The sequence below is a fragment of the Stegostoma tigrinum genome, chromosome 34 (genome assembly GCF_030684315.1).
Source record: "Stegostoma tigrinum isolate sSteTig4 chromosome 34, sSteTig4.hap1, whole genome shotgun sequence".
Classification (NCBI taxonomy): Eukaryota; Metazoa; Chordata; class Chondrichthyes; order Orectolobiformes; family Stegostomatidae; genus Stegostoma; species Stegostoma tigrinum.
In genome coordinates, this window is record NC_081387.1 from 19,085,705 (window position 1) to 19,110,837 (window position 25,133).

The window sequence follows — 25,133 nt, forward strand, 5'->3', positions numbered from 1 at the left end:
TGAAAATGTGCTATCTGGGTACTGTGTGACTTCTGTTCGTGTCAGCTTGCTGTGTCTCTCACACTAGCTGCATTTGTGTTGTGACTGCCCATTGTAAGGATTGTGCTGTCTTTGTCTCGTCTTATCAAAGTGAAATCTGAATGGCAGCTTTGTTAACCTTCTCTCTATGTGTTACAGTGTTAGAAGCTGGAAGTAGAGAGACAGGGAGACAGAGAGAGAGGAGAATGGATGCAGTAGATCCGGCGGACACAGATGGGGAGAGGGGGATGGCTGTAGTCCAGCTTAGTGACCCAACCCGTCCATGCAGCAGCTCTGACTGGCCACAGGAATATTTCACGGAAGTGGTTGGAGGAGAATGGCTGCTCGATCACTCAGAGATCACTGCCGAACATAGGGACACCATCTCCGAAGGGATGAGGGGCGGACAATCGGACGGAGTTGATCAGAATGTAACACCACCTGTGCCAACCTGTTCAGAATCCAAGTGCCCCACAGAACCCTGCCTGGTGAGTTCCCCTCTGTCCTCCCCGATATCTTCCCCTCACTCCCCTCCTCTTTCCACATACAGCTCCTCTCCTCCGACATCTGGACATCATTGTTCCTGAGTTGGGAGGGAATGGCGGGGGGTTAGTTAAAACCAGCTTCTGTGGCTGACACTAAAATAGGTGGGAAGGTTAATTACAGACAGGTTAAGCATAACCGTGCAGATGGAAAATATTGCATGATAATGTCTGATGCTGTGCTCCAGTGGGAAGAATTGAAGAGCAAGATCCTACTTCAATGGAGAAAGACTGCGGAAGGCTACATTTGGGAATCCTCATCTATGCATCACAAAAAAGTAGCCTCCAAGTTTAGTGGGGAATAGGGAAGGCAAATGTAATTCTGGCCTTTATTTCAAAGGGAATGGAATGTAAAAATAGGGAGGTTTTGCTAAAATTATACATGTCCCTGCTCCAACCACAGCTGGAATATTTTTGACAGTATGTTGTAACAGTTTTGAGCCCCTTATCTAAGAGAGATATTCTGGCATTGGAGGCAGCCCAGAGAAGGTTTGTTTGACTGTCCAGGAATGGAGAGAAAGTCTTCCAGGTAGAGGTTGACTAGATATGTCCTGGGATTTAGAGGGATGAGAGTTGGACTCACCAAAGCACCCAAACTTCTTAAGGGACTTGCCAGGGTAAATGTGGAAAGGTCATTTCCCCTTATGGGAGAGTCTGGGACATGTCTTCACATCGTCTCAGAATAGGAATTTAAGACAGACATGAGGAGGAATTTCTTCGCTCAGAGATTAGTGAATCTCTGGAATTCTTTAGACTAGTGGATGAAACGGTGACTCAATGATTAGCACTGCTGCCTCACAGCACCAGGGACCCAGGCTCAATTCCAACCTCAGGCGACTGTCTGTGTGGAGTTCGCACATTCTCCCCATGTCTGCATGGTTTTCCTCCGGGTGCTCCGGTTTCCTCATACGTAGAACATTACAGCACAGTAGAGGCCCATCGGCCCTCGATGTTGTGCCGACCTGTCATACCGATCTGAAGTCAATCTAACCTACACTATTCCATGTACGCCCATATGCTTGTCCATCCCAGACAGGTGCAGGTTAGGTGGATTGGCCAAGCTAAACAGGGATGTGTAGGTTAGGTGGATTGGCCATGCGAAGGGTGGGGCTGCTGGGTTTGAGTGGGATGCTCTTCAGAGGGTCAGTATGGGCTCAATAGACTGAGTGGCCTATTTCTGCATTATAGGGATTCTATAATTTTTGAAGCTGGGTTTTAGGTCTATTCCAGACAGAGATAAAGAGATTTTTAATCAGTCGGGTAATCTAGGATGTGGGGAAAAGGCAGGAAAGTGGAGCTGTGTGTTATTAGAGCAGCCACTTCTCATTGAATGGCAGAGTAGACTCGATGGGCTGAATGGCATACTTCACCCTCTACATTTTGTAGTCCGGACATGGTAAGTGGGATTTTTGGAGGGGAGAGCCATGCGGATGCTGAAATAACTGCACAGAGGCTGGTATCTTGTCACCAAGCCACCCTTTAGTTACACATGGAGACAATCTTGTCCCTAGGACTGCCCCATCTGAGTAAGCTCTCAGAACGCTGCCCAGTCTCCCTGGTAACAATCCTGTCTCATGTAGATGTTGTACCAGACCACGGTCAATGCCTGAATGAACAATAGGATGTGAGTGAGTTACCCCGGTAGGCGCGAGCGCTCGGGAGGAGACACATTCTCAGAGTTCCAGTTACCGGAGGTCTCCCTGGCCATCCTGAGCGAGAGTAGATTGTCCTTTAGCCCTATTCCTTGGTGAGAGCATCAGAACATCAGGAATTCTTAACCTTCTCCAAGCATTGAGTAGCAGGGCCTATGAGGAGCAGGCCTGCAACAGGTTCAGATGGAAGCCTTTATTCTTCTTTATTCGTTCATGGCATGAGGGCATCGCTGGCCAGGCAGCGTTTATTGTCCATCCCTATTTGCCCAAAGGGCAGTTCAGATTCAACCACATTGCTGTGGGTCTGGAGTCACATGTAGGCCAGACCAAGTAAGGATGGCAGTTTCCTTCCCTAAAGGGCGTTAGTGAACCAGATGGGGTTTTTCAACAATGGGCCATGGATTCATAGTCATCGTTAGATTCTTAATTCCAGATTTTTTATTGAATTCAAATTCCACCATCTGCCGTGGCGGGATACGAACCTAGGTCCCCAGAATTTCTGAAGAAGGGTCCAGGCCCGAAACGTCAGTTTTCCAGCTCCTCTGATGCTGCTTGGCCTGCTGTGTTCATCCAGCTCTACACCTTGTTGTCTCAGTTTCCCCAGAACATTATCTGGCAGGGGGGGGGGGTCTCTGGAATAACAGTCCAGTGATAATACCACCAGGCCATTGCCTCTCCCAACCTAACCTGGGTTGGCGGGGTGGGGTGGTGGGCAGGCAGGTTGGGGTGGACGCAGGGTGGGTTTTCGGTGGTTGGGGTGAGACTTTTTGGGGAACGCCCTGGGATTGCGAACGGTGCAGTGCTGACCAGTGCCACCCTCTCACCTCAGGGTGGACACAGCGATGGTGATCGGGAGGGCTCCGAGGCGACCGCAGCTCAATCGACAGACGCCCCCTCCCAGGGTGGCCAAGCGAGCCCACCCGATGAGCCTGCAGGTGGGAGGCAGGAGGACAGAGGATGCCAGGCCCGGGAGGGCTGTAATCTGGGCAGCGCGAAGCCCCGCCGGCGCTCCCTGTCACTTCTGGACACCAGCGACAGATACAGTACCGTGAGTGTCGGGAAATTGGGAAATGCCGCGTCCTGGATCTATGGGTTGAGATCGCCTTGGTGGTGGGCCGTGACTGCATTGCGTTTTGTTTCAGTAATTCTTTAGAGGGCATCACCGACTGGTCCCAGCCTTTGTTACCTGTTCCTCATTGGCATCGTTGAAATGAGTGCCTTGTTCCAGGAGGGGGCTCGTCACTCAGTGCTGTAGGGGGTGGGTAACGGCTGTTGCGAGGCATCAAAGAACAGCGAGCATTGGAAAAGAGAACTGAGAACAGGAGAAGCCCAACAGCCTCAGTGGAAGAGAGAGAGGGAGTGAAACGTCACCGTGGGCTGGGAGTCACACCCTGGGCTGGGCAAGGGCAGAAGGCAACATTTCCCACCTACTAACCTCATCCCGCCCCCTTGACCTGTCCGTCCACCGCGGACTGACCTATCCCCTCCCCACCTCCCCACCCATGCTCTCCTCTGCACCTATCTTCTCCTCTATACATCTTCGGTCCACCTCCCCCTCTCTCCTATTTATTTCAGAATCCCCTCCCCATCCCCCTTTTCTGATGAAGGCTCTAGGCCTTCTAGGTCAAGGGGCCATTCAGCCTCTTGAGACTGATCTGACTTTCATTCGGATCATGGCTGCTTCCTCGCATCTACTTTCCTGCCCTTTCTGCAGAACCCTTGCTTCCCCGGCTGATCAAGAATCTGATATCTTAGCTTTAAATATACACAAGAGCTCTGCTCTGCCCACAGCTCTCTGTCGTAAGGCTCACAACCCAGTGAGAGAAGAAATTCATCCTCATCTCAGTCTTCCTCATGGCCACCCCTTTATCCTGAGATGATTCCCACTGATCCTAGAATCCCCCATGAGGGGAAATATCCTCTCAGCGTTTACTCTGTCAAGAATCCCATGTTAAGAAACCCATATGTTTCAATGAGATCACCCCTCATTGTGGCAAGTAACATTGGCACCACATGAATGCCAGACTATGACCATCACAAACAAGAGAGAATCTAATCACTGCCCCTTGATGTTCAATGGTGTTACCAACACAGAATCCCCCACCATCGACATCCTGGGGGTTACCATTGACCAGGAACTCTACTGGACTCACTGCATTAGCACAGCGGCTACAAGAGCAGGCCAGAATCTGGGAATACTGTGGTGAGTAACTCACTTCCTGACTCCCCAAAGCCTGTCTACCATCTACAAGGCACAAGCCAGGAGTGTGATGGGATACTCCCCACTTGCCTGGATGGGTGCAGCCCCAACAACACTCAAGAAGCTCGACACCATCCAGGACAAAGCAGCCCACTAAATTGGCACCACATCCACAAGCATCCCCTCCCTCCATCACCGACACTCAGTAGCAGCAGTGTGTGCTATCTACAAGATGCACTGCAGAAATTCACCAAAGATCCTCAGACAGCACTTTCCAAACCCACGACCACTGCCATCCAGAAGGACAAGGGCAGCAGGCATATGGGAACACTACCCCCTGCAAGTTCCCCTCCAAGCCACTCACCATCCTGACTTTGCATTAGAGTAGAGAAGTGCCTGATGACCAGCATGCACTTCATGGGCCGAAGGGCCTCTTTTGGTGCTGTAATACTCAATTATTACACCAGGAGTGGATGACATTAATGTCACTCAATCTCTCTCTCTGTTTTTTCTCCTCTCCCATTCTTGTTCTCCCTCTACTTCTGTTTCTCCCTTTCCCTTTCTGTCCCTCCCTCTCTCTCTTCCTTTATTTCCTTTTCTCCCCTTTCCCTATTTCTTCCCTTCTCTCTCTCATTCAATCTTTCCCACTCTCTCTTTCTCAATCTGTCTCTCATTCTCTCTCTCTTTCACTGCCTCACTTCTCTCTTTTCTCCTGCTCTTTCTGCTTCACTCTCCCCGTTTCTCCCTCTCACTCCTTTTCTCTCTTTCTCCCCTTCTCTCTCTTCCTTTCTCTTTCTCTCCATCTCTGCCTCTCTCACCCACTCCCTTCCACTCCCCTACAATATTCTCACCTTCTCTTTTTCTCCCTCCGTCTCTTTTCTCACTCTGTCCATCTCTCTCTCTCTAACTCTGTGCCATTCTCTCCCGATGCAGATGAAAAGGCGAACCCCAGATTTCAGTGACCGTGAAGTGTTTTTTGATCTGGTATGGGAGGTGCAGAGCAGGCGCTTCAATGACCAGCGTTGCTCGTTCCGGAGGGTCAGGGACCGTCGGCTTTATCGATCGATGCCCTCATCCCCGCTGGACAGAGAGAATTGTAAGCACTTCGACAAACTCTCCGCTGTTCTGTGGGTCATTGCGTGCACGACTTCAAAACATTATTCCCAGCTTGGCCACTGCTCCCCACGGAGTGCCCATGGGTATTCCGTTCCGTCACTCATGTCCCTCTCCCATCAGGAATGCAGGAGGCATCCTCCTGGGAGCCCACCCGAAGCACATTCAACTTCACAGAGAGAGCTTTACTCTGTATCTAACCCCGTGCTCTCCCTGTCCTGGGGGTGTTTGATGGGGGACAGTGTACAGGGAGCTTTACTCTGTATCTAACCCCCCTCTCCCTGGGAGTGTTTGATGGGACAGTGTAGAGGGACCTTTACTCTGTATCTAACCCCATGTCCCTGGGAGTTGATGGGAACAATGTAGAGGGAGATTTACTCTGTATCTAACCCCCCTGTCCCTGGGAGTGATTGATGGGGACAGTGTAGAGGGACCTTTACACTGTATCTAACCCCCCTGTCCCTGGGAGTGATTGGTGGAGACAGTGTAGAGGGACCTTTACACTGTATCTAACCCCCCTGTCCCTGGGAGTGTTTGATGGGGACAGTGTAGAGGGACCTTTATACTGTATCTAACCCCCCTGTCCCTGGGAGTGTTTGATGGCGGACAGTGTAGAGGGACCTTTACTCTGTATCTAACCCCCCTGTCCCTGGGAGTGTTTGATAGGTACAGTGTAGAGGGAGCTTTACTCTGTATCTAACCCCCTGTCCCTGGGAGTGATTGGTGGGGACAGTGTAGAGGGACCTTTACTCTGTATCTAACCCCCCTGTCACTGGGAGTGTCTGATAGGTACAGTGTAGAAGGAGCTTTACTCTGTATCTCACCCCCCGTCCCTAGGAGTGTTTGATGGGGACAGTGTAGAGGGACCTTTACTCTGTATCTAACCCACCTGTCCCTGGGAGTGTTTGATGGGGACAGTGTAGAGGGAGCTTTACTCTGTATCTAACCCCCCCGTCCCTGGGATTGATTGATGGGGACAGTGTAGAGGGAGCTTTACTCTGTATCTAACCCCCGTGTCCCTGGGAGTGTTTGATGGGGAAAGTGTAGAGGGACCTTTACACTGTATCTAATCCCCCTGTCCCTGGGAGTGTTTGATGGGGTCAGTGTAGAGGAACCTTTACTCTGTATCTAACCCCCTGTCCTGGGAGTGACTGATGGGGACAGCGTAGAGGGAGGTTTACTCTGTATCTAACCCCCCTGTCCCTGGGAGTGTTTGATGGAGACAGTGTAGAGGGAGCTTTACTCCGCACCTAGCCCTCTGCCCTCCCTGAGTCTCGCGTGCACTGGTGAGGAATGACTGCCATGTTTAACACTGGCTTGACCTGTGTTTGTACGCGGGGGCACACTTACAGTAGACAGTGCGCGCACCCCCGTGGGAGCACACACGCACGTGTGCGGGTGGTTGTACGCGCATATGAGCCCATGTGGCCGCGTGTGCTTTTATGTGTGAGCACGCGAGTGTGCAAGTGTGAGAGCGAGTGCACACTTTGGAGTGTGATGGAGTGTGTACAAATGCGCCCCCATGTCTGGAAGCTGGGGAGGCGAAGTCGAAGCGAGGAGTTTAACAACTGACAATTTCTGCTGCGCTTTCTCCGCCTGCGCAGCTATCTTCGCCTCTATGTCCTCTCTGCAAACCGAGGAATTCTTCGACCTCATCGCCTGCTCCCAAAGCCGCCGACTCAATGACCAGCGAGCGGATTTTGAGGACTGCCCCACTGCCGCCCTCTGCACCCCCTTCCCTGTTGAGTATCTGGCTCCACTGGGAAGCATGGCATATCAAACGCCGAGCGGAGAGTCCCCGGCAGCTACTGTCTGCCCACGGAGCGAGCAGGCACCAGCCGATGAAGGGCACCCTGTCGCCGGCGCCGGGGAGCAGCCAGCAGGGAGCGAGCAGGGTCCGGCAGACGGAGGGAAGGCTCCAGCGGAGAGGGAGGAGCTTCCAGCGGAGAGCGGGGGCGATCCAGCAGAGGTTGAGGAGGCTCCAGCGGAGCGAGGGAAGACTCCAGCGGAGAGTGGGAAAATTCCAGCGGAGGGAGAGGCGGTTCCAGCGGAGGACGAGGTCATTCCGACCGGGAGTGAGGACAGGGCGGCAGCAGCGAGGGCGGAGATCCCAGCAGAGCGGCAGGACATCGCAGCAGAAGAAGAGGAGGCTCCACTACATCAAACCAAGTATTTAGTGCATATGTCAACAGGGAAGACGGAGCCAGATGATGAACTGTATAACACCATCTTAACACATCAGGTAGAGACATAAAAAACTTTTTGAAGGTGTAGTGGGTGGGGAGTGTAAATAGGCAGCCGTTGGGAGGGACATTGCCTGGCTGTTAAAAGCACGGGACGTAGCAGCAGAAGTAGGCCATTCAGCCCATCGAATCTGCTCCGCCAAGCAATAAGACTTTGGCTGATCTGATCATTCCCAACCCCATTCTCCTGCCTTTTCCTCAACATCCTTTATTCCCTCGCTGTCTCATTGAAACACCTTGTGTGCACCTAGCAACCCAGCCTAGATGACCGTCTGCACTAAAGAATTTCCCTCGGCCAGAAGAAATTGCTCCTCCTCTCGGTCTTTAGCGGGTGGCCCCTTTACCCTGAGATGCTGCCACACCCACCCGGGGTTCTAGACTCTCCTGTGATTGGGGTGAGGTCTTCAGGATTCTCTGAAAGGGCTCAATGCGACCTTTGCGAAGGATTTTCTGTTGGGAATGAAAGGCGTGAACGCATTTGGATGGATGGAAAGCATTTTTTTCGGGAGGTAGTGGGATGGGCCGACAGGAATTCCCCCCCAAAAAAAGTGAAGGCCTGCTTTAGATGAGAAGGACAAGACAGCAATTGGGACAAAGACCATCAGAGGGCTCCCCATCTGGGTGACCCGTCCCACCACCAGATGGCAAGTGTTAGTACCCAACCCGACATGGATGCCCGATGCCCATCAGTCTTCTCCATGCTCATCATGTGGAAGGGGAGTCTGTCTGTAGCTCTCCCCTGAGTTGTGGGGGGCGGTAAGAGGACTCAGGGAGGGGGAGGGAGGAGGGAGGAATCTGGCGCACCGAGACCTCCTGCTGATTCCATGGCAGGACAGGGTGACCCAGGTGGGTAGCAGTGAAGAGTCCCTTCAGAGCACTTGTAGTTGGGAGGGGGAGGGGAGTTGGTGAAGCTGCTGGGGACAGTCTGCCCTGATAAGAAGAACCGGATTGCCTGGAAAATGTGCTGGAATGCCGGCACGTCGGAAATGGCACTTTGCAAAGATAGAGATTCCATTTTTCGTCAGTGAAAATGTAAAAAACCGTGTCAAAACCAGGCCCAAATCAAGGGGCAGTAACAGGGTGAGGTAGAGGGTGAGGGGGGAGTAACATGGGTGAGGTAGTGGGTAAAGGGGCAGTAAGAGCAGTGAGGTAGTGGGTGAGGGGGCAGTAAGAACGGTGAGGTAGTGGGTGAGGGGGTAGTGACAGGGTGAGGTAGTGGGTGAGGGGGCAGGAACAGGGATGAGATAGTGGGTGAGGGGGTAGTAACAGGGGTGAGGGAGTGGGTGAGGGGGTAGTAACAGGGTGAGGTAGTGCGTGACGTGGCAGTGACAGGGGTGAGGGAGTGGGTGAGGGGGCAGTAACAAGGGGGATATAGTGGGTGAGGGGGCATTAACAGGGTGAGATAGTGGGGGAAGGGGCAGTAACGGGTGAGGAGGTGGGTGATGGGGCAGTAACAGCGTGAGGAAGTGGGTGAGGGGGAAGTAACAGGGGGGAGGTAGTTGGTGAGGGGGCAGTAACAGGGGTGAGGAGGTGGGTGAGGGGGCAGTAACGGGGGGAGGTAGTGGGTGAAGGGACAGTGACAGGGCTGAGGAAGTGGGTGAAGGGGCAGTAACAGGGGTGAGAGAGTGGGTGAGGGGGCAGTAACAGGGTGAGGTAGTGGGGGAAGGGGCAGTAACAGGGGTGAGGTAGTGGGTGAGGGGGCAGTGACAGGGGTGATGTAGGGGGTGAGGGGACAGTAACAGGGGTGAGGTAGTGGGTGAGGGGGCAGTAACAGGGGTGAGGAAGTGGGTGAGGGGGCAGTAACAGGGGGGAGGTAGTGGGTGACGGGGCAGTAACAGGGTGAGGAAGTGGGTGAGGGGGCAGTAACAGGGGTGAGTTAGTGGGTGAGGGGGCAGTAACAGGGGTGAGTTAGTGGGTGAGGGGGCAGTAACAGGGGTGAGGAAGTGGGTGAGGGGGCAGTGACAGGGTGAGGTAGTGGGTGAAGGGGCATTGACAGGGTGAGGAAGTGGGTGAGGGGGCAGTAACAGGGGTGAGGAAGTGGGTGAGGGGGCAGTAACAGGGTGAGGTGGTGGGGGAAGGGGCAGTAACAGGGTGAGGAAGTGGGCGAAGGGGCAGTAACAGGGGTGAGGGAGTGGGTGAGGGGGCAGTGACAGGGGTGAGGAAGTGGGCGAGGGGGCAGTAACAGGGTGAGGTGGTGGGGGAAGGGGCAGTAACAGGGGTGAGGGAGTGGGTGAGGGAGCAGTGACAGGGGTGAGGAAGTGGGTGAGGGGGCAGTAACAGGGGTGATGTAGTGGGTGAGGGGGCAGTGACAGGGGTGATGTAGTGGGTGAGGGGGCAGTGACAGGGGTGAGGAAGTGGGTGAGGGGGCAGTGACAGGGGTGAGGAAGTGGGTGAAGGGGCAGGAACAGGGGTGATGTGGTGGGTGAGGGGGCAGTAACAGGGTGAGGAAGTGGGCGAAGGGGCAGTAACAGGGGTGAGGGAGTGGGTGAGGGGGCAGTAACAGGGTGAGGAAGTGGGTGAGTGGCAGTAACAGGGTGAGTTAGTGGGTGAGGGGCCAGTAACAGGGGTGAGGTAGTGGGGGAAGGGGCAGCGACGGGTGAGGGAGTGGGTGAGGGGCGAATGACAGGGGTGAGGTAGTGGGTGAGGGGGCAGTAACGGGGTGAGGTAGAGGGTGAAGGGGCAGTAACAGCGGTGAGGAAGTGGGTGAAGGGACAGTGACAGGGGTGAGGGAGTGGGTGAAGTGGCAATAACAGGGATGAGAGAGTGGGTGAGGGGGCAGTAACAGAGTGAGGTAGAGGGGGAAGGGGCAGTAACAGGGGTGAGGTAAGTGGGTGAGGGGACAGTGACAGGGGTGAGGAAGTGCGTGAGGGGGCAGTAACAGCGGTGAGGTAGTGCGTGAGGGGGCAGTAACAGGGGTGAGGTAGTGGGTGAGGGGGCAATAACAGGGATGAGGAAGTGGGTGAGGGGGCAGTAACAGGGGTGAGGGAATGGGTGAGGGGGCAGTAACAGGGTGAGGTAGTGGGTGAGGGGGCAGTGATGGGGTGAGGAAGTGGGTGAGGGGGCAGTAACAGGTGTGAGGAAGTGGGTGAAGGGGCAATAACAGGGATGAGGAAGTGGGTGAGGGGGCAGTAACAGGGGTGAGGGAATGGGTGAGGGGGAAGTAACAGGGGTGAGGTAGTGGGTGAAGGGGCAGTAAGAGCGGTGAGATAGTGGCTGAGGGGGCAGTAACAGCGGTGAGGTAGTGGCTGAGGGGGCAGTGACGGGGTGAGTGAGTGCGTGAGGGGGCAGTGACAGGGTGAGTTAGTGAGTGAGGGGGCAGTAACAGGGGTGAGGAAGTGGGTGAAGGGACTGTGACGGGGTGAGGAAGTGGGTGAGCGGGCAGTAACAGTGGGTGAGGAAGTGGGTGAAGGGACAGTGACGGGGTGAGGAAGTGGGTGAGCGGGCAGTAACAGTGGGTGAGGAAGTGGGTGAAGGGACAGTGACGGGGTGAGGAAGTGGGTGAGGGGGCAGTAACAGGGTGAGGTCGTGGGTGAGGGGGCTGTAACAGGGCTGAGGAAGTGGGTGAAGGAGCAGTAACAGGGGTGAGGTCATGGGTGGAGGGGCAATGATGGGTGAGTAGTGGACGAAGGGGCAATGAGGTGGGGTAGTATGTGTAGGGGCAATGATGATGTGTAGTACGTGAAGGGGCAATGGTGGAGGTTAGAGGGTGAAGACACAATGATGGGATGTAGTGGGTGAGGGGGCAATGACAAGGATTAGTGGGTGAAGGGGCGTTGATGGGGTAGTGGGTGACGGGGCAGTGATGGCAGGTAGTAGGTGAAGGGCAATGATAGGGATTGTGGGTCAAGTGGCCGTTGTGGCACAGTGGGTGAATGGGTTCTGCAGGGTAATGGGTGATGGGGCTGTTTAGGGGTTCATGTGTGACGGGGCAGATTGGGGTGTAGTGGGTGAGGGGGCAGTTAGGGGCAGGGTAGTGTGTTGGTGAATAGCAGACATCTCCTTTGAGTGTCCTACTATTAGTGTATTAATATTATTATTATATTATATTATAATAAATATTAATATTATTACTATCAGTCCTAATATTAGTGCTTGAGATTTCTCCCTGAAAAGGAGGGTGTGGGGGCAGGCATCCCTAGGATTTGCCCTTCTCATCACCACCCCCTCCCACTGACCTCCCACAAATACCTCCAGTACCTTTTCCACATTTACAAAATAATTAGTGCACAATTTTGGTTTTAAAAATGTTCCTGGGATTTTCTGACATCTGTCGACCAGTCAGGATGGAAAAGCCAAGCAGCTGCGAGACTAGACCACTCAGCCCTACGAACCTGCTCTCCCATTCCTCAGCTCCATATTCCTGCATATCTCTCCAATAATCTTCTCCAGTGGACCTCAAGAATATATTTACCTCGGCCTTTAACAATAAAAGTTAACATTTCTGCATCTGACACCTTCTGAGGAAGGGAATTCCAAAGACTGTCAGCCTTCTGAGTGCAAGAAATGTTATTTTCATCTCTCTCTTAAACAGATATCGCCTTCTTTCTACACTATGCCCCCCCCCTTAGATTCTCCCACAAGAGGAACCATGTCACATCCATCTGGTCAAGTCACCTTAAATGTTTCAGTTCAATCAATCTCTAACTCCTCTAAACTCCCAGGGATACAGGCTTAGCCTGTCTAGCTTATCAATGTGTGACAATCTCCTCATTCCAGTTATTAGTCTAGTGAACTATCTCTGAACAGCTTCCAATGCATCAACATCCTTCTGTACGTGCAGTGTACTGCAATTGCAGTCTCACCAGTGCCCTGTATAATTGCAGCATAACTCCCTCCTCTTACATTCAATTCCCCTTCACAATAAGACCTAACATTTCACTGGTCTTCCTGTTGACCTTCTGTACCCGCATACTATTCTTTAGTGATTCGTGCACTAGGATACCTACAGATGTTCTAAACAGGGCTTGTTGGGGAGGGGAGGGAAGAAATGTGGAGGGTATAATAGGCACTTCATGTAACTTATGCTCAGTTATCTCCTTTAGCCTCTCAATGGCCTCAGATTGAGGGGCATCAGAGAGCGCCCGTCCCAGCAATTTAGATGAATGTGAGGTGCTGCATTTTGGAAAGGCAAATTAGGGCAGGAATTAACAGTAAGGTCCTGGGGAGCATTGCCAAACAAGGACAGCTTGGAGTGCAGCTTCATAAACCTTGAAAGCAGGGTCGCAGGCAGACAGGATGGTGGAGAAAGCTTGCCGTTATCGGTCAGTGCATTGATTTTTGGAGTCGGGAGTTGGCAGCTGTGCTGGACATTTGTAAGGCCTCTTTTGGAATGCAGTATTCAATTCTGGTTGCCCTGCTGTGGGAAAGATGTTATTAAACTTGAAAGGGTTCAGAAAAGATTTAGGAGGATGTTGCCAGAGTCGGAGGGGTTGAGCTACAGGGAGAGGCTGAATAGGCTGGGGCTATTTTCCCTGGAGCGTCGGAGGCTGAGGGGTGACCTTGTAGAGGTTTACAAAATCATGAGGGGCATGGATAGAGTGAATAATCAAGGCCATTTTGCCCAGTGTGAGGGTGACAAAAACCAGAGGACATAGGTTTAAGGTGAGAGGGGAAAGGTTTGAAACGGACCTAAGGGGCAGCTTTTTCACACAGAGGGTGGTGCGTGTATGGAATGAGCTGCCAGAGAAAGTGTGGAGGCTGGTACAGTTACAACATCGAAAAGGTGTCTGGACATGTACATGAATAGGAAGGGTTCAGAGGAATATGGGCCAAACGCTGGCAAGTGGGACTAGATTAATTTCGGATCTCTGATCAGCATGGGTGAGTTGGACCGAAGGGTCTGTGTCCATGCTGTACAGCTCTATGACTGCAGGAGCCAGCTCCCTTTGCTGGGGAATGGGTGACAGTCACACACCTCAAGAGTGGTCCACTTCCGTCATGTCATTCCTACATCATATTAACCCCGTCTGGGATTGAGGGCGTTGAAGCAAAGGGGCTTGAGAGGCTTACACACGTTGGGGGAGGGTGGTGTGCAACGAGGGGGTGTGAGGGTCTGAATAGGCTGGGGACCTTTTCTCTAGAAAGCAGAAGGGCTGGGGGTTTTACTCGGAGTTTAAGGCCTCCCCACTTACCCTTCATCATCAGGACTCATTTAAAATGAGAAAAGGTCAATCGAAATAACACGCGGTCTTCAGTCAGCACCGCTGTCGCAATAAAAAGCCAAAGAACTGCGGATGCTGTAAATCAGGAACAAAAACAGAAGTTGCCGAAAAAACTCAGCAGGTCGGGCAGCATCTGTGAAGGAAAAAAGAAGAGGGTTAATTAAGGGTCACTAGACCCGATATGTTAACTCTGATCTTTTTTCTTCACAGACGCTGCTGGACCTGCCGAGCTTTTCCAGCAACGTCTGTTTTTGAACTTATAATCGTAGATGTGTGATTGTGCCTGATTGGCTTATCAGAGTGAAATGAGGATTTATCAGGCAGGATCTGTAAAGGGGAACCAGCGAATGTTCTCTTTGGATTAAAAAGGCATTCATTTCAATGCCAGATGAAAGTTTACGACATGAGGGAAAAGTCCCATGGTGTTTGTGGGTGATACGTTGGCACTAATAGAGAATTGATCAATGTGAGGAAGCAAGAAGCTGGCGACAATTTCAGTTTGGCAGCTGCAACTTGTGAAGGACCACAGGGATCAGTGTTTGTGATCTGTATTAATCGGTCTCAAATTTGCCCGCAAATGTTGACAGAGCGCCCTGGAAAATTTAATGACGGCGGAACGCTGGAGCAGTCACTCCATAAGTGAAACAGAGAATTTTTGAGATGCTGTTGTTGAAATCACAGACTGGGTCTATCTCCCTTTCCTTGAAGCTATTTCAATTATGAAACCAGCCAACTGGGAAGAGAAACAGACTGACAGGAGGAAAAACGAGCAGTTAAGGACATATCGTAGAATCCGTACAATGTGGAACCATGCCACTTGGCCCACAATGACCCTCCAAAGAGCGTCCCACTCAGACCCACACTCCCTACCCTTGTAACCCTGCATTTCCCCATGGCTAACCCAACAAGCCTGAACATCCCTGCACACTATGGGGCAATGCAGCATGGCCAATCCAGCCTAACCTGCCCATTTTTGGACTGTGGCACACAGGCACAGTGAGAATGCACAAATTCCACTCAGTCAGTGGAATCGAACCTAGGTCCCTAGCGCTGTGAGGCAGCAGTGCTAACCGCTGAGCCACCGTGCCACCACATGCAGGAGTTGGAGCCCCCTTTTTGCTGCAAAGCAGAGAGAAACATTTTAAACTCGTCACCAATGTAGTAGTTCGCTAACGGAAACAGAAATTGCTGGAAGAAAGCTCAGCAGGTCCGACAGCATTTGTGGAGAGAAATCGGAGTTAATGGTTTGGGTCAAGTGATCCTTCCTCGGAACTTCTCTCCATGGATGCTGCCAGACCTGCTGAGCTTTTCCAGCAATTTCTGCTTTTGTTTGTGATTTACAGGATTGGCAGATCTTTCAGTTATTTTTAAAATACTTGACGAGCTTGAATTCAGGCGCAGTCTGCCAACTGGGTATATCATTGGTTTGGCAACAGGAGATGAAGGCGGAAGACAAGAGATACCAAGCTGTAGAGCTGGATGAACACAGCAGGCCAAGCAGCATCAGAGGAGCAGGAAAGCTGACGTTTTGGGCCTAGGCCCTTCTTCAGAAATGACACACCAAAGGCAGAAGGTTGTTTGTTGGGTTGGAGGCCTGTGACCAGGGATCAGTACTCAGTTCACTTTAGTTTTCCATCTATATAAATGATTTGGATGAGAATATAGGAGGTCTGGTTAGAAGGTCTGTGGTGACAGCAAAATTGGTGGTGTATTAGGCAGCAAAAAAGTTATCTAAGATTAGAAAGAGCTTTTGATCAATTGAGGCATTGGGATTAGGAATGACAGATGGAGTTTCATTTGAATAAATGCGAGGTGTTGCACCTTGGTAAAACGAACAAGGGCAGGACTTATACAATCAAACATTAGGTCCTTTGTAGCGTTATAGAGCATAGAGACCTCGAGTTCATGCATGCACCTGTCTGAAATGTGCATCACCAGGTAGTTAAGATGGGGTTTAGCATGCTTACCTTCATTGCTCAGACCTTTGAGTATAGGAGCTGGGACCCCATACTGAGGTTTTACAGGATGTTGATGAGGTCTCTTTCGGAGTACAGCGTGCCGATCTTGTTATCGGAAGGACATTACTAAACAGGAGAAGGTGCAGAAAAGATTTACCGGCACGTTTCCGGGGATGGAGAGCTTGAGACATAAAAATAGGCTGGGACTTTTTTCTCTGGAGTCCGGGAGGTTGAGCTTTATGAATAATGAGGGGTATAGAGAAAATGAATGTCAAGGGCCTTTGCTCTTGGGGTGAGGATTTCAAGATGAGTTGGGGAGTTAGTTTTTAAGGGGAGAGGAGAAAGTTAAAATATGATTGTGCATTGGAAAACATTACCTCTGACCGAACCAGTCAAAGCTATGTTTAGGGTGATTTCTTTCTTTGCTGTCAATTATTTTGAGAAAAAAAACTCATGTTCAGTTATAAAATCCGAAAGAACAGCGGATGCTGTAAATCAGAAACAAAAACACAAGTTGTTGGAAATGCTCAGCAGGTCTGACAGCAAAAATCAGTGGAAGGGTGACCAGACCTGAAACATTAATTTGGATTGTTTTCTTCACAGATGCTGCCAGACCTGCTGAGCATGTCCAACAACTTGTGTTTTTTTTGTTTATGCTCAGTTATACCCATTATCTTAAGTAATAGGTGTCATGGAAATACTTCACTGGTGTGGCTCTACATTTAATGGATGGGTGATTGTTGGGGATATTGATGGGAGGTGACTGCATCACTTCGACACGACTGCATCACTTAATAAATAGCTACTACACGGCCGAATCGCCCAATATATCGCCGTTCCTTCACTGTCACTGATCACTACCTACACCCCACAAGCTGCAGAAATTCCAGAAGGCGTTGTATTAAAGCTGGCCCTCTCATTAACTTGGTGATTGTATTTAAAAGCAAACATAATTTGAGGGTCTAGGCCCGAAACGTCAGCCTTCCTGCCCCCCTGATGCTGCTCGGCCTGCTGTGTTCATCCAGCTCCACACCTTGTTATCTCAGTTTCTCCAGCATCTACCGTTCCTGCTTTCTCTAACATAATTTGTCTCTAATGGCATTGACTAAGTGAAAGGCATGAGGAAAATAATGTATGCATGGTGATTAGTAACCTAGGCCCACTTGTACCCATGACAGTGGAATCTCAAAGTGATTTCTGTGTTTGCTCAATCCTTGATTTTGTGCCACCACTTTAAATCTGCACTTTACATTAATGTTATCATTCTAAAATTCAGTGGAGAGTGTTCAACTTGTGATCATTTGTTGGCCGTGAAAACTGATGGCACTCCATCCTTTTCTTTCAAAGTCATTTAGAGCGATGTACAACTTTGAGCCCCCTGTCTCTGCGCCCTCTGAAACAAACATATTCACTAGTTTGTCATATTGTTTAGGCCTCTTTTGGAACACTGCCTGCAGTTCTGGCCTCCCTGCTGTAGGAAAGATGTTGTGAAACTTGAAAGGGCGCAGAAAAGAATTATGAGGATGTGGTCCAGATTTGGAGGATTTGATTTGCAGGTTGAGGCTGAATAGACTGGGGCTATTTTCCCCACAGTGTCGGAGGCTCAGAAGGTATCTTTCTAGATGTTTATAAAATCATAAGGGGTGTGGATAGTGTGAACAGTCAAGGTCTTTTCCCCCAGGGTAAGGTGAGTCCAAAACTAGAGGGCATTGGTTTAAGGTAAGAGAGTAAAGATATAAAGGGGACCTGAGGGGCAACTTTTTCACACAGAGGGTAGTGCGTGTATGGAATGAGCTGCCAGAGGAAGTGGTGGAGGCCGGTACAGTTACAACATTTAAAAGGCATCTGGGTGGGTCCATAAAGAGGAAGTGTTTAGAGGGATACAGGCCAAATGCTGGCAAATGGGACTGGATGTATTTAGGAGATCTGGTCGGCATGGACAAGTTGGACCGAAGGGTCTGTTTCTGTGCTGTTCAGCTCTCTGATTCTCTATGTCTCCGTATCTACCTAACAGCCAGCAGATTTTCCATTTTAACCGTTAAGGAAATATTATTCCTTTCTTGAGGAACAGTCAATAGGCTGGCCTCACCAGCGATGCCCATAACCCACAAGCAAATTTTAAAAACCATTTCCGAGGTTGAAGCAGGATCCCTCCAGCAAAGCCCAAGAAGAACTTTCAGGGAAGGTGGCGAATTTATTCTGTTGCCTGTGCATTTATTGACTTGGGTGATGGTGCTCAATGTATGAGAAATAAATTTGCTGATGTTACAGAAATAGATAGGAAGGCAACTCAGATTGAACGTCTATGAAGTGAGCTAGATAAGCTGTGCAAAGATTTGACAGGTGGAGTGAAGTGTGGAAAAATGTAAGGCTGGGTCGGAGGAATGGAAATGTTGAATATTTCAAACTTCTGATGGGGGATAAAGAGGTTTGAATGAGTTTGGAGCAGGGTTGGGCCCCTCAGACCAGCTATCCCATCCAATACAATGATGTGTATCAAACTGTATCAAGCAATACATCAAACTGTGTCCAGTTCTGGTCGCCCTATTATAGGAAAGATGTGGATGCTTTGGAGAGGGTTCAGAGGAGGTTTACCAGGATGCTGCCTGGACTGGAGGGCTTATCTTATGAAGAGAGGTTGACTGAGTTCGGACTCTTTTCACTGGAGAAAAGGAGGAGGAGAGGGGACCTAATTGAGGTATACAAGATAATGAGAGGCATAGATAGAGTTGATAGCCAGAGACTATTTCCCAGGGCAGAAATGGTTATCACGAGGGGTCATAGTTTTAAGCTGGTTGGAGGAAAGTATAGAGGGGATGTCAGAGGCAGGTTCTTTACACAGAGAGTTGTGAGAGCATGGAATGCATTGCCAGCAGCAGTTGTGGAAGCAAGGTCATTGGGGTCATTTAAGAGACTGCTGGACATGCATATGGTCACAGAAATTTGAGGGTGCATACATGAGGATCAATGGTCGGCACAACATCGTGGGCTGAAGGGCCTGTTCTGTGCTGTACTGTTCTATGTTCTATGTGTGATCCCATTGGACTGTATTCATTGACATCCTCATTATAGCATCATCGAGCCATACAGCGCAGAAACAGATTTGGTCCCACCCAATCCATGCTGACTGTAATCCAAAACTAAACTAACCCTACCTGCCTGTGCTTGGCAGGTGAGTGTTTCTTGTTCGTATACTCATTCAGATGCCTTTTAAACATTGTAGCTGTCCCCACACCCACCACTTCCTCAGGAAGTTCATTCCACACACGAACCACTCTGTCTGTAAAACAAGTTGCCCTGATTGTTTTTAAACCTGTCTCCTCTCACCTTAAAAATGTCTCCCAGTATTGAAATCCCCCACCCTAGGGGAAAAATACCTGCCATTCCCCTTCTCTGTAGTTCTCATGATTTTATAAACCACTGTACGGTCACCTCTCAACCTCGTCTGCTCCAATGAAAACGGTCCTAGCCTATCCAGCCTCTCCTTATAACTCAAGCCCTATGTTCCTGGCAATATCCTGGTAAATCCCATCTGAACCCTCCCCAGCTTAGTAATATCCTTCCTATAACTGGGCGACCAGAACTGGACACAGTGCTCGAGAAGAGGCCTCACCAATGTCCTGCACAACCTCCACGTGACATCCTGACTCCTAAACTCAAAGGACTGAGCAATGAAGGCAAGTGTGCCAAGCATCTTTTTAACCGCCCTATCTACCAATTTCTGCTGATAGTGTGCTGGGACATCTAAGGGATGCCTCAGTGCATCCTTCGGGCTGTATTGCTGGAACGATTACCTTCCAATTGGAGCCCTGGGTCAGGGACACCAAAGCTGTGCACTGCACTGAATGTGGCCGCACCACAGCCCTGTACAAACACACCCCTGTGCTGTATACCATTCCCTTTGCAATATAGGACAGTGTTCCGTCCGTCTAAGTAATGTGTTGTGGGTCTGTTTGCTGTTTATGATTAACATGAACATAACATTGTCTTCACTGCAAGCGGGATGGAGTGTTAAGCTGAAGACATTTCACCAGAACGAGCCAAGTGAACAGGAAGAGTTTCGAGGGATGTGGGGCAAATGGGACTAGATTCATTTAGGATATTGGGTCAGCATGGACTCGATGGGCCGAATGGCCTTACTTCCACTCCTGTGTCTTATGGTCTTATGGACAAGTTGGGCCGAAGGGTCTAGTTTCTGTGCTGTACATCTCTATGACTGGGAGGTGTATGCATGTGTGTGTGAGTGAGTGAGTGAGTACATGTGTGAGGATAGATATGGGGATATGTCTAGTGGTGCATTGGAAGGTGCAATGGATGAGGGAGGTGAGTACCAAAACCAGGAAGTGACAATATAAGGTCATCATTAATAGCTCCAATGGTTATCCAGGAGAAATGACTTTAGAAGGATAGGGTTGAGAATGTGGGACTCACTTCAGCAGGACTTGTGGAGAGTCCTGTTAATCCATTCAAAAGGCAAGTTTGATTTTCCACACAGGAGGTGGGGATGGAAGGATTTGTTACTGGAGTTCATTGAGAAAGGGCAGAGCTAGGGCCAGCACGGAGGAGATGGACTGAACAGGCTGAACATTCCACATGACACTTTGTAACTGGACGTGACTATCACTTACTGACAATTGGTCCTGGTATTGAAAGGTGTTTGGAGAGGTGTTTGAATTATGAGGAGAGGATGGATAGGCTGGGACCTCTTCCCCTGGAGTGTAGGAGACTGAGAGGTCTCTTTGCAGAGGTGGATAAAATCATGAGAGGCATGGATAAGGCAGAAAGCCGTCAGCTTTTCCAAATGGTGGGAGAATCCAAAACTAGAGGGCATGGGTTTAAAGTGAGAGAGGAGAGATGCAAAAGGGTGCAGATGGGCATTTTTTTTTCCCACACAAGGGGGCAGGCTGAGACTAGTAGGTAGGAGAGGGGGTGGGGCTTGAGGTGGGAGGAAGTACAGGTTGGGGAGGCGCGATGATTTGGGCTGGTTTTGGGATGCAGTGTGGGAGGGGAGATTTTGAATCTTATGAAATCCCACCCCCTTGACCTGTCCGTCCTCCCTGGACTGACCTATCTCTTTCCTACCTCCCCACCTACACTCACCTTTACTGGCTCCATCCCCACCTCTTTGACCTGTCTGTCTCCTCTCCACCTATCTTCTCCTCTATCCATCTTCTATCCGCCTCCCCCTCTCTCCCTATTTATTTCAGATACGCCTTCCTTCCCCTTTCCCCATTTCTGAAGAAGGGTCTAGGCCCAAAACATCAGCCTCCCGGCTCCTCTGATGCTGCTTGGCCTGCTGTGTTCATCCAGCTCTACACCTTGTTATCTCAGATTCTCCAGCATCTGCAGTTCCTACTATCTCTTAGACAGATGCATGGATGGGCAGGTATGGAGGGATATGGATGAAACGCAGATAAATGGGACAAGCTTAAATTGTGAAAACTGGGCTGCATGGGCAAGCTGGGGCTTGATTCCATGCTGTAGACCTCTACGGCTCTAAACTGTGAACACAGTGAGTGGGAATGGGCATGAACTGCTGCAGCTGTCAAGCCTCAGATTTTTGTGTTTTTCTCCAAAAAAAATAGCTGACACAGAAGGGGGCTCCAATTCTCCAAGGTCATCTCCAAAATCCAATTTCTCCACTTTTAATGAATTTGATACTGCAGTGGATCTATTGATTCCAGTTTGGAGTGAAATTCTCTGCTTCAGTTCCTCGTTCACTCACTCCTGCTCTCCAGAGAAGATAGGCCTGCTGTCTCCACCCAGTCTGACTGGCCTGGAAGGGACCAGTGGTAACAGTTAGGATTATGGACCCTAAATTAAGTGGGGGAGTGTCATAAAAACCTATAAAATTCTGACAGGGATAGATAGGGCAAATACAGGAAGGACATTCATGATGAACGGAGAGTCTAGAACCAAGGACACAGCATGAGCATACAACGTAGACCATTGAGGACTAAGGGGAGGAGAGATGTCTTCACTCGGACAGTGGGGAGCCTGTGGAATTCTCTACCACAGAAAGTGTTTGAGGCCAAAGACAATGGATGGTTATGGGTTGGAGGAGTTGTATGTGTGGACATTACCTGATTTCATAGTTAGGTCTATGGAACATTGACTCCTTGAATGGCCTTCATGCCACACTGTCAATGGAAGACCCTCAGGAGTCAATTATTTTTAATTCACTCATGAGATCGGTGTCACCAGCTGGGCCGGTGTTCACTGCCCCGTCTCTAGTTGCCTCTGAGAAGGTGGTGGAGAGTTGCCTTCTTGATCTGCTGCAGTCCTCTTGCCATAAGCTGGGAGGTGAGTCTGTCTTCATTCCTTCTGTGGGGCCTTGCAATGGGAAGTTACAAGCGAGTGGTCAACCAGGGCATTTCAGAGGGAAGTCTAGAGTCAACCACATTGCTGTGGGTCTGGAGTCACTTACAGGCCAGACCAGGTAAGGATGGCAGTTTCCTTCCCTGAGGAGCATTAGTGAACCAGATGAGTTTTTCCACAAATCGCCAATGGATTCATGGTCATCATTTAGACTCCAGACATTTATTGAATTCAAATTCCATCATCTGCTGTGGCGGAATTTGAACCGGGGAGGGGGGCACCCAGAACATTACCTGGGTCTCTGAGTTAATAGTCTAACGATAATACCACTAGACACAACTAATGCAGAAACGTTGGTTCTTTCAGTTGGCATCACATCCGTTCCAAGCACCTCTTGCGTTATTTTTTTGTCATTGATCTCTTCTTTTGTCCTGTCATCCTTCTCTTTGGCTACGGAGGGCTCACTTGCCATTAGATGTCGGTGCAGAAGTAGGTGATTGTCTATTTGCTGCAGTTACGCAGGGCTTTGGTGAGGTCACACCTCAGTAGTGTGTGCTGTTTCAGTCTGCCACTCTGAGGAAAGGCATTCCTGGTATTGACAGAGTCCGTGGAATGTTCACCAGACTGATTCCCAGGATGGCAGGACTGACGTGTGAGGAAAGACTGGCTTCACTGGGCTTGTACTCACTGGAACTTAGAATAATGAAGGGGGGATCTCGTAGAAACATAAAAAAGTCCTGATGGGGCTGGCCAGGACAGATGCAAGAAGAATGTTCCCATTGTTGGGGGAGCCCAGAACTGGGGGTGACAGTCAAAGAATAAGGGGTAAGCCATTCAGGACTGAGATGGGGATGAATTTCTTCACCCAGAGAGCTGTGAACCTGTGGAATTTTCTCCCACAGGAAGCTGTTGAGGCCAGTTCATTAGGTGTATTCGAGGGAGTTGGGCATGACCCTTGGGCTAAAGCGATCAAGGGATATGGAGAGAGAAATGGAATGATCAACCTCTCCCATCTTGATTCCTTCACTGATTGAAAATCTGTCTGTCTCAGCCTTGAACAGGCTCAATGCCCCAGCCTCAATAGCGCTCTACAGTAAAGAATTCCACAGATTCACTACCCCCACTTAGAGAAGTTCCTCCTCACCTCTCTCTCTGAAATGTGCGACATCCCCCCTTCCCCTGAGATGATGCCATGTGGCCCTAGCCCCTCACACAAGGGGAAACAACATCTCCACCATCAAGAATTTTGCATATTTCACTCAGGTTGTCCCTGTGATAAGGTGAAAGGAAAAGCCCTGTTTATTCCTGCAGTGTTGGCGGTCATCACTATCTGAGGTGGGATGTGAGGTGCTCAGAGGAGTCCTTGCTATGGCCTTTTGCTGGGGAGTGACAGCATTCAGTCAAAGTCAGAACCCTTAGCAGCATCAGCAGTCAGAGGGATAGTAGGAACTGCCGATGCTGGAGCCTGAGGTAACAAGGTGTGGACTTTTACAAGCTTCAAAATCTCCTCGCCCCCAACCTCAACCCAAGACCAGCCCATCTCGTCCCCGCATTCTTGGCCTGTCCACCTTTTCTCACACCTACTCCACCCCCCCCCTCCCCTCACTGACCAACCTCCATGCCAACTGCCTACCTACATCCACCTCCTGGGTCATCCACGCCTCCTTGACCTGTCTGTCTTCTCTTCCACCTATCTGCTCCTCTACCCACCTTTCTATCATCGCCTCCTCCTCTCTCTATTTACTTCAGAGCCGCCTTCCCTCCCCCATTTCTGTAGAAGGGTCTAGACCCGAAACGTCAGCTTTTCTGCTCCTCTGATGCTGCCTGGCCTGCTGTGTCCATCCAGCTCTACACCTTGTTATAGCACACAGAGGGATCTGGGCATACAGGTGGAGTAGCTGGTCAAGAAGGCATATGGCATTCACTGGTCACAGCACTGAGTATAAAAATGTGTAAGTCACATCGCAGCGTTAGTTCATCCACCTTCGGAATACCGTGTGCAGTTCCTGAAGGATGGGGAGGCTTCGGAAAGAGCACAGAAACAGTTTACCAGGACATAGTGGGGAGAGATTGGGCAAACTTGGTTCGTTTTCGCTTGAAGGTCGGAGGCCGAGAGATTCACAAAAATTACGAAAGACAGGGATCGAATGGACAGGCGAAGTCTTTGTTCCGGGGTGGAAACGTCAACTACCAAACGGTGTAGGTTTAAGGGTAAAGTGGGTAAAGTTTAAAGGAGATGTGAGGGGTAATTTTTTTGCCTGGAATACACTGCCAGAGGAGGTGTTGGAGACAGATACAATAGCAACATTTAAGAGGCATCTTGAGAGATAATGCAATAACCAGGGAACAGAGGAATACGGACCATGTAGAAAGCAAAAAGGTTTTAGTTTAGAAAGGTGGCATGTGCCGGCACAGACTTGGTAGGCCAAAGGGCCTGTTCCTGTGCTGTACAGTTCCTTGTTTACTCCAGCATGGGGGTGTAGGGAGGGGTGGGGAATAGGGGTGAGATTTGAGGATGGGGTGTTGAGGGGTTTTTTGGGAACACCCCAGCAGGTCTCACAGTGCGGGAGAGGGAGAGGCCTGCACTACTTACACTCGGAAGGAGCTGGCCAATTGGAGACCTCCCCCACCCCCGACACATCTGTAGCAACCCTAACACACAACCTCCCCCCACCAAGCTCCAGCTCTGCTCGATTACCCCCAGCAAATCAATATCCCACACCCCCACCTCCACCCTTTCTGAACAGGAGGAGGGTTGTGGGAACCCAGGAAAGGGGTGGGCTTTGGGAGGAGGGTGGGGCGGTTGTGGTGGCTGGGCTGTGATGCCCCACCGAGTCAAATAGCTCAGCCCCAGATTTTGCCCAAGAGGGGCAACCAAATGGGTCGAGGGGAGGTTAGCGCACCCACTGCTCTGGGCAGGCACAGCAC

The 25,133-nt window shown here is 50.4% G+C and overlaps 1 protein-coding gene across 2 annotated transcripts in view; it reads left to right on the forward strand.

The window, feature by feature from the left end:
- Positions 1-25,133, forward strand: part of LOC125467682 (fibrous sheath CABYR-binding protein-like) — a 52,101-nt gene that overhangs the window by 25,788 nt on the left and 1,180 nt on the right. The window contains exons 2-5 of one of the 2 annotated variants that reach the window (XM_048563836.2): positions 178-506; positions 3,042-3,260; positions 5,346-5,508; positions 7,130-7,767. In XM_048563836.2, the coding sequence (XP_048419793.1) occupies positions 225-506; positions 3,042-3,260; positions 5,346-5,508; positions 7,130-7,767 (1,302 nt within the window). In that variant the 5' untranslated portion in view covers positions 178-224. The remainder of the gene's footprint in view (positions 1-177; positions 507-3,041; positions 3,261-5,345; positions 5,509-7,129; positions 7,768-25,133) is intronic. The other variant, XM_048563837.2, reaches the window with a different exon arrangement.